Source organism: Bos javanicus, chromosome 15, assembly GCF_032452875.1.
Source record: "Bos javanicus breed banteng chromosome 15, ARS-OSU_banteng_1.0, whole genome shotgun sequence".
NCBI lineage: Eukaryota > Metazoa > Chordata > Mammalia > Artiodactyla > Bovidae > Bos > Bos javanicus.
In genome coordinates this window covers 46,909,028-46,918,368 of record NC_083882.1, presented here as the reverse complement: position 1 = coordinate 46,918,368, position 9,341 = coordinate 46,909,028, and the positions used below count along the sequence as shown (strand labels likewise).

At 49.5% G+C, this 9,341-nt stretch overlaps 1 protein-coding gene across 1 annotated transcript; it reads left to right on the top strand.

Annotated features, from left to right (window-relative positions):
* The first annotated feature begins 2,635 nt into the window (after positions 1-2,635).
* On the top strand, positions 2,636-9,068 carry CNGA4 (cyclic nucleotide gated channel subunit alpha 4). The gene is made up of 6 exons (XM_061380595.1): positions 2,636-3,194; positions 3,326-3,427; positions 3,630-3,736; positions 4,041-4,686; positions 5,453-5,802; positions 7,522-9,068. The coding sequence occupies exons 1-6, from the start codon at positions 3,133-3,135 to the stop codon at positions 7,980-7,982; spliced, it is 1,728 nt and encodes a 575-aa protein (XP_061236579.1). The 5' UTR covers positions 2,636-3,132; the 3' UTR covers positions 7,983-9,068.
* Positions 9,069-9,341: the final 273 nt, after the last annotated feature.

Below are 9,341 nucleotides of genomic sequence, written 5' to 3'. Positions count from 1 at the left end.
GAGAAAAAGTAAGAGGAAAGATTAAAAACTGAAGTGGTTTGCCATTTCCTTCTCCAGGGGATCTTCCCAACCCATGGATCCAATCCATGTCTCCTGCATTGGCAGGCAGATTCCTTACCACTGAGCCACCTGGGAAGCAAATACAAGCACTGCTAAGTCACTTCAGTCGTGTCCGACTCTGTGCAACCCCATAAACGGCAGCCCACCAGGCTCCCCCGTCCCTGGGATTCTCCAGGCAAGAATACTGGAGTGGGTTGCCATTTCCTTCTGCAATGCATGAAAGTGAAAAGTGAAAGTGAAATCACTCAGCCGTGTCCGACTCTCAGCAACCCCATGGACTGCAGCCCACTAGGCTCCTCCGTCCATGGGATTTTCCAGGCAAGAGTACTGGAGTGGAGTGCCATTGCCTTCTCCAAATACAAGCACAGGAAAAACTAAATGATAGGATTAAGAGTCAGGTTAGTGATCACCCTTGGAGAAGTGCTGCCTAGAAGAGGGCAGAGTGGGGCTCTTGATGTGAGTGCCTGTTACATGACTGTGTTCACTCTGTGGAATTCATCAAGCTGTGTACTTAGGAAATATGTACTTTTCTATATGTATGGTCTAGTTACTATGCACTGAGTGCATGATAAGTCACTTCAGTCATGTCTGACTCTTTGCAACACTATAGACTGTAGTTTGCCAGGCTCCTCTGTCCATGGGATTCTACAGGCAAGAACACTGGAGTGGGTTGCCATGCCCTCCTCCAGGGGATCTTCCTGACCCAGGGATCAAACCCTCATCTCCTGGGACTCCTGCACTGCAGGTGGATTCTTTGACACTGAGCCACCAGGAAAGTCCTCTGGTTACTATGCTATATAACAAATCATCTCAAACTTAGTAGGGTAAAACACTGGTCATTTTATTATGCTCACAGATTCTGGGAATTTGAATAAGACAGGGCAAGAATGGCTTATCTCTGTTCCCTGATGTCTGGGACCTCATCTGGAAAATTCAAACACCTGGGGGTGACTTGAGGCTGGTGACTAAAATCATCTGGAGGCTTCTTCACTCACATGTCTGATGCCTGAGACAACTGGGATAACTTGAAGGCTGAGCTCAGCTGGAACTGTCAAAGTACAGGCACATGACTATTCCTGTGGCTTGAGCTTCTCACAACATGGCAGCCAGGTTGTAAGAGGCAGCATCCTGAGACAGCTTCTGGACAGTGAGTGTTCTAAGAAAAGCAGAAGGAAGCTGCTTGGCCTTTTATGATCTAGTCTCAGAAGCCACACAACATCACTCCTGCTTTACTCTATTGACTGAAACAGTCACAAGGAAGGAGTATCAGAATATTATACAATATTATACAATTGTAATAGTAACAATACTGGTGCTAAGTATTTTGGCTGAAAGGCCAGTGATAGGGATCATAAGAGAAAGAGCAGATAGGAAAGATAATGAGCTCAGTTAAAAGACCAAATGGGCTACAGGTGACTGTGCAGTATCTGAGTGGGGACATCCTGTGAACACTTAGTGGTATAGATATGTCTGTAGCTCAAAGAGAGTTATTGGGAGTCATTAAATGGGAAAGGAGATCCTGTGGGTGACCCAGACTGACCACAGAGAGTTGGGAGGATAGAAAGAGAGTCCATCAGAGTCCAGGAAAACCTCACCAAAACAGGAGGGATAGGCAGAGGGGCTTATGAAAGAGACTAAGAAGAAACAAACAGAAAACCAAGAAATTATGGTATCAATACAAGTCATGGGAAAAGCAGTTTTCAAGAAAATAAAATATACTGTTGTAGACCGTAGATGTTTCTTCCAAGACACTATCTGAAAACACAAATCTAGCCATATCACTTAACTGTGCAAAACATTTCATGAATTCTCCATTGCTTTAGATAAGCTATTAGTTTTATAACATGGCTGACAAAGCTCTCCCTGAGCTGTCGTCTGTCAACCATTCAGCCTCATCTTTCACCACTAGGCTCTCAGATTCGCTACAGAAACCAATTGACGTTCCCCTAGTCACCTATGCTTTTTGAAATCTCTGTGCCTTTCCGTGCTCTTTGCACTTTGCCTGTAGCGCTCTTCACTCTTCCATCTCTACACTTAACTAACTCCTATTCATCCTACAGAACCCAGTCTCAATTGGGACCTTTCCTATGCACTATAATAACTCTCTGTGTACCCACCTAATTGAGTACTCATCAGACTAATATATAATTGCCTATCTACCTGCCGCTTCCCCCACTAGACTTCGAGTTTATGGAGGACAAGGAATGTGTTTCATTCATCTTTCATCCCCAATACTTTGCATAATTTTGACGTGGCACATAGCAGGTGTTTTGATTATGACTTTTTGAGAAAGATGATATTAGTGAAAGGGACATCAAGTTGAGGGAGAATTTTTAGGATTTTTTAAAATTATTTTCTGGTATGGGAGGTTTAAGCCTGTTCATAGAAAGGGAAAACTGGAAGAGGTTAAGGATTTAGAAAACACAGGAAATAACTGGTGAGATCAGGCACAAGAGGTAACAGGAGGGGGATGAGGACCAAAATGCCACAGGATGGCCCCCATCACACTCATGCAGCAGGAAGGACGTAGACAAGGGTGCAAGTAATGGAACGAGAGCTCACATTGATATGGAGACTAGTTCAGCACCTGATACCTGACATATCTGACAGTACATAGATGTTAAAAGAATAAAAAATGAGGTTCAAGCTGGGAATTTGCACAAGGTAAAACAATGAATTCCTAAACCTACACAGGCAACCAAGTCTCCCCACTAGAAAGCCCTTATGTAGTTCAGCTTTGAGGAAGGTGGAGGGAGACAAGGTTTAGCCTTACCTCTGAGGCATACACCCCCACCGTCTCCAAGGACCTCATTAGAGATGTTTAGTTGGATAGGTGTAAACCCGAGCCCTAGGAGACAGGGTGGAGTGCTGGAGCCACACAGGTTCCACCGCTTTGGTAGCGGCTGGCTCTGGTGGCGTTGCTAAGAGCTTCAGCAGCCAAAGAGGGAGGAATTGCAGCTGGAGACCAAGGGCAGCTTCTTCTGGAAAGGCAGGCTCTAGCCCCCACTTCCTGAAACCACCTGCAGGCAGAGGCCCTGGATATCTCATCCCGAGGCAGCAGGCCACAGAACCATGAGCCAGGACAGCAAAGTGAAGACGACAGAGTCCAGCCCTTCTGTCCTGACCAAAGCCAGGTGAGAAATCCTGGTCCCCTCTGTCTATCTGTCTGCCTCACCAGATGGAGCCTGATCCCTCCTTGCTGCACCGGGTGGCAAGGGCAACAGCGAACCATGGATAATTGAAACCCGACTTCTTTTGCCCACAGGAAGTCTCTGCCAGTCCTGGACCCATCTGGAGATTACTACTACTGGTGGCTGAACACAATGGTCTTCCCAGTAATGTATAACCTCATCATCGTGGTGTGCAGGTTTGCCGCTATGGGAAGGGCCCTAAGCAGAGACCAGGGATAAAGAATGAGGCCCAGGAAGAGGGCGGGCCCTTGCTCAGGGCTGGTGTGTGTGAGGGCGGCGCCAATGCAAGGGCCCAGGTTTAGTGCTCAGCGGCTTGGGGACAATACCTCACACACAGAAGGATCCCTTAAGCCAATCCCTTCTGTCCCTACCACGCAGAGCCTGCTTCCCCGACTTGCAGCATGGTTATCTGGTGGCCTGGTTAGTGCTGGACTACACGAGTGACCTGTTCTACCTCCTGGACATCGTGGTGCACTTCCACACTGGTCAGTGAGTCCCAGGACTGACCTTCCTTCCACGTTCCCTTCCTAAGGAGAGCCTCTTAGTAACAAGAAAGTGACCCCCTCCCTCATAGCACTGTCACATGTCTCTGTGTTTACAATACCCCAGTGCTCACCCCAGAAACCCTGGAGCAGTGTTAGGCCCAACCCATCCTGTCCCTGTAACTGTCTCCCTGTGCTGCCCTGGCCTACCCACCCTCAACCTCATTACTGTACCCGGAAGCAGGAAGGTGCCCCGACTCCGCCCCATACCTGACCCCACCCACGACTGAGCCCCCTTCCCCACCAGGATTCTTGGAACAGGGCATCCTGGTGGTGGACAAAGGTAGGATCTCGAGTCGCTACGTTCGCACCTGGAGCTTCTTCTTGGACCTGGTTTCCCTGTTGCCCACGGATGTTGCCTACGTGAGTCTGGGTCCACACACACCCCCGCTGAGGCTAAACCGCTTTCTGCGAGCGCCCCGCCTCTTTGAGGCCTTTGACCGCATGGAGACCCGCACAGCTTACCCGAACGCCTTCCGCATCGCCAAGCTGATGCTTTACATTTTTGTGGTGATCCATTGGAACAGCTGCCTCTACTTTGCCCTGTCCCGGTACCTGGGCTTCGGGCGTGACGTCTGGGTGTACCCCGACCCTGCACAGCCGGGCTTTGAGCGGCTGCGGCGCCAGTACCTCTACAGCTTTTACTTCTCCACGCTAATCCTGACCACCGTGGGCGACACACCGCTGCCAGCCCAGGAGGAGGAGTACCTCTTCATGGTGGGCGACTTCCTGCTGGCAGTCATGGGTTTCGCCACCATCATGGGTAGCATGAGCTCTGTCATCTACAACATGAACACAGCAGATGCAGCCTTCTACCCAGACCACGCGCTGGTGAAGAAGTACATGAAGCTGCATCATGTCAACCACCGGCTGGAGCGGAGAGTCATTGACTGGTGAGGATACTGGGGTTCCAGACCAGGACAGGAAGAGGTGTGTAGGATAGACTCTGAGGAAGGTAGCTGGGTTCTTACTGCCTGGTGGGTCAGGCAGGGCACTTAGGATGTGGTATTCATTGGAGGGTTCACTGGGTGGAACTTGGAAAAGGATGTCCTCCATTAACTGGGTATGGACTTAAGGAAAGGGGTTGGGTAAGAGATTGACAGGGAGATGAAATCATACACAAGGAAAGCTAACATAGAACCCAGGGAATGGGAACTGCCACCACCTGGTAGAACTCAGAAGGTCCTGGAAGGTGTAAGAGGTAAGAGCAATACTCCTCAGAGGATGATCAACAACAAGATGGTTGACTCTGTCATGGAGTCCATACTGTAGGGTGAACAAGGGGAAGTGTCACCAAGTTAGGGACATAGAACAGAAGACCTCTAAAGAAGATGGGGCTTGGTGACTGAAGTAGATATTTTTAGTGGAACGGTACAAGACATCATGGAATGGTGGGTGGGTAAAGCCTGACAGGAATTAAGGCTCTGTCCACTGTGTAAAGGCTTCCAGGCCCTGGATGGGAGAGAAGAGGTCAAAATATGTCTGTGACTAGGAGATAGTGGACTAAAGATATTTATCAACCAACTGTCAAGTATTCGTATGACCCTTGTGAGAGCTCAGTGTGGTTGGGTTCTTGGCTGAAGCTGAGCCGAGAACCCTGAAAATGTAGAGGGAGGCACGTAAGGGGCTGGTGAGGACTGCTACTACCATTCCCCCCAGGTACCAGCACCTGCAGATCAACAAGAAGATGACCAATGAGGTAGCCATCTTACAGCACTTGCCCGAGCGGTTGCGGGCAGAAGTGGCCGTGTCTGTGCACCTGCCTACCCTGAGCAGGGTACAGATCTTCCAAAACTGTGAGGCCAGCCTGCTGGAGGAGCTGGTGCTGAAGCTGCAGCCCCAGACCTACTCGCCGGGTGAATATGTCTGCCGCAAAGGGGACATTGGCCGAGAGATGTACATCATCCGAGAGGGTCAGCTGGCCGTGGTGGCGGACGATGGTGTCACCCAGTATGCTGTGCTTGGTGCAGGGCTCTACTTTGGGGAGATCAGCATCATCAACATCAAAGGTGGGCACCTCAGCATTTGTTCTGGAGACTGGACTACAGGAGGGGAAGGGGGACAGCAGAACCCTGTGCTGAGACCAGATGGCACTTCAGGGCCCACAGATTAAGGACAGCTGGCCCTTGCCTGAGTCACTAGAGGGCTCAAGAGAGAGGCAGGACACAGAGGGTCTCTTCCCTGAGAAGAGGCTGAGTCAACGTCCATGAGAAGGTTGGGTCCTTGGAAGAGAGAGCAGACTTGCTCTGTGAGTATTCACCCAAAGCACCAACAGATCAGTGAAAAGTGCCGAGATAATAGCAATTAGTAATAATAATGGCTAATAGTCTCTACATGCTTACTACATGCCCTGTTCAAAGTTCTTCATGTGTACCAATTCATTTAATTCTCACAGCAGTTCTATAAAGTAGGTACTATTATTCACAGTTTAAAGGCAAGGAAATTGGAGCACAGAGAATTTGGGGAACTTGTCCAAGCTGACATGGGTGATAAGTATACACACTTGAAGTCAATATGAGAAAGAGCTTTCTCATAGCCAAATGGAAAGAGAGGTAGAAGGAATGAACTTCGGTTTACTCCATCAACTCCAGTCCAGGCTAGGTACTGTACACCGGCTCATTTATTCTTCTTATCAGCCTGTGAAGGAGGACAGCACAGGTAAAGACACCAAGGCCACAGGAGATGGGAAAGACTTAAAACGGGTAAGCACGCTGTCACTGATGAAGACTAGAATGTGCTCTCAGCCTGGGGATCCCACTCTCTAGTTGTCTTAAAGGTCTCACACTTGTCAGCCAAGGACCCCCTCAAGCCCTGTATCTGGTATGCAGTTGGCCTATCTACCTGACTTTGGACAAATCACTTACCTCTTTTAGGCCTCAGTTTCCTCATCTACCCAAGAGGGGTGATATTCAAAACCCATAGAGTTATTTGTAAGAATTAAATGAGCTGTATGGGTGAGGCTCCCAGTGCGGGGCCTGGCACGTGGCAAGAGTTCAACAAATGGTGGCTCCCTTGCCCTTTCTAAGGTCCTTCTAGCTTCGAGACTCCGCAGCATTCAGAACCTATCTTCCCACCAGCCACCCACCATTAGCTTTCTAAAATGCAAATGATACCTTACAGTTCCCCTGCTAAAAATAGTTCAGTAGTTTCTGTCCTTTAGCTAAGGTCTAGACTCCTTGCCAGGGCTGTGGGCCTTGACCTGGCTCTCTCCATCTCTCCCCAGCTCCTCACACGCTGCACTCTGGCCTCTCTGCCATGCCTGCTGTACTCTGTAACCACCCAACTCTTTCCTACCTCCTTCCCTCTGCTCATGCTCCTCCCTCTGCCTAGTTGCCCTCCCCGCCTCCCCTGGTTACCTCCCACTCAGTCTAGGCATCAGTTCCTCCAGGCTTCCCTGAATTCTCTGCCTTAAAGCTTGTCTGGGGCTCTTTGCCTGTCTTCCCACAGTACCAGATGCTCATCTACACTGCATTGACTGTGCTGTTAGGTAACTATTCCATCAAATGTCTGTCTCCTCTAGACTGAACTCTTGGAGGCAAGTCACTGATACCCACTCAGCACACAGCCTAGTCCCCACCCAGTACATTACAGAATGAAAGAATTAATGAGACAGAAAGAGAGGCTCAGAAGCACAAATGTGGAGGTGGGGGTCCGGGTTCAGACGGAAAATACCCCCTCACACCCACCCTGACTAACTGTCCTCCCACCTGTCTGCTCCTCGGCCACAGGGAACATGTCTGGGAATCGCCGCACAGCCAACATCAAGAGTCTAGGTTATTCGGACCTGTTCTGCCTGAGCAAGGAGGACCTGCGGGAAGTGCTGAGCGAGTACCCGCAGGCCCAGGCTGTTATGGAGGAAAAGGGCCGTGAGATCCTGCTCAAAATGAACAAGTTGGATGTAAACGCGGAGGCAGCCGAGATCGCCCTACAGGAGGCCACGGAGGCCCGGCTGCGAGGCCTAGACCAGCAACTCGATGATCTGCAAACCAAGTTCGCTCGACTCCTGGCTGAGCTGGAGTCCGGTGCACTCAAGATTGCCTATCGCATCGAGCGGCTGGAGTGGCAGACCCGGGAGTGGCCAATGCCTGAGGAACTCATGGAGGCTGATGACGAGGGCGAACCTGGGGAGGCAACGTCCAAAGATGGAGAGGGCAGAGCTGGCCAGGAGGGACCTCCAGGCCTAGAGTGACCCCATGTCTATCCCCAGGACTCCCACCACCAAGTGAATCCAGACTTGTAGGGAAATCTGCCTGCAGAAACTCTGCCATCCTGTCTGCTGGGTTACAGAGATGGGCGTGAACTGGGTCTGTAGATGTACCACCTAGAGATGCAGGAGTGTAGCATACATTCAACCTCTGCTCACCAGAACTATACACACACACATGCATGCACACAAGCACACATGCACACATACCTATTTGCACATATGCACACTGACCAGGAGACTGTGAAATCCATATTAAATGCTCTGGAGTTCCCCTTCTCAGAGCACACATCTTTCTCACCTACATAAGTCTTATACCAACACCATATAAGTACATTCAGTCACACACCTCATAAACACACGTATACTGAGAGTCACACATCAATACACACAGATGTCGTCCATGGATCTGCACACACTTGTGAACACACAAAAGCATATCTATAGCCCTCTTGTTCCAAGGTATCTTTTAAATGCTCCTCCACATGGGGGGTTCACAAGTGTACCCTGCAAACAGCACTTCAATAAAGTGTTGCTTCCTCACTAAGCATTTATGGGGTTGATGAAAAAAACCAAAGCCAATGTGAGCCAGCCAGGATAAATTCTGTCTGAATTCTGGGTTACAGGGGCAAGGGGCACAGGCTGTGTAGTAGCTGGCTTCAAAGAGATGAGAGGACTGATGAATGAAGAATCATTGTGCCACAGTATAGCAAGCTTATGTATCTTACTGCTGTAAGTATGCACATGTTTTCATAGACACATTCACATATACACCCTGACCATTGCATCTCACAGCAGGTTTTGTATCCTCAACCTCATGAGCTCTGAGGGGTTCAATCTTACTTAGTAAGCCAGAGTAAATACCTGCTCCCTTTTCCTTCCTTCAGTTAGCCCTGGAACCTAGGACCAGGTATACCTTACCCTCAGAACTGACCCCCAGAACTGATCTCTTCCAAGGGAAGAATAGTTTCCAGGACTGTAAACCTGGCCCTATCCTACCATGATGGTTCTCAGAGCTGGCCTTGGTCCTGGCAGAAATCCAGTTCTCCTTCTCTGTACAGCATTCCAGGACATAGGATGGAGAATGGAGGCTCAGTGGAGCAGAGTATCATGATTGGGGACAACTGGAGATGAGTGTTTGGGGAGTTCTGGAGAAACTGTGACATACTTAGAAGAAGGTCTGCAGGTTTGGGGCAGAAGAGGTGTTATGGGGTCTGTGGAGGAGAGTCAAATGTCATCTCTGAATCATATTCACCCTTGCCATAATTTTAGCTCCTCCAGGGCCTGGCCAGTCTTTGGGTGTGAGCTGTGCCAGGCAGTATTTTAAAATGTGCTTGGAATTTA

What these genes read in the sequence shown, in the direction of transcription:
- CNGA4 (XM_061380595.1), top strand. Translation starts at nt 3,133, where the DNA reads ATGAGCCAGGACAGCAAAGTGAAGACGACAGAGTCCAGCCCTTCTGTC. An exon ending in TCTGTCCTGACCAAAGCCAG is followed by an intron (nt 3,195 to 3,325) that starts GTGAGAAATCCT and finishes TTTTGCCCACAG; the next exon opens with GAAGTCTCTGCCAGTCCTGG. An exon ending in CTCATCATCGTGGTGTGCAG is followed by an intron (nt 3,428 to 3,629) that starts GTTTGCCGCTAT and finishes CCTACCACGCAG; the next exon opens with AGCCTGCTTCCCCGACTTGC.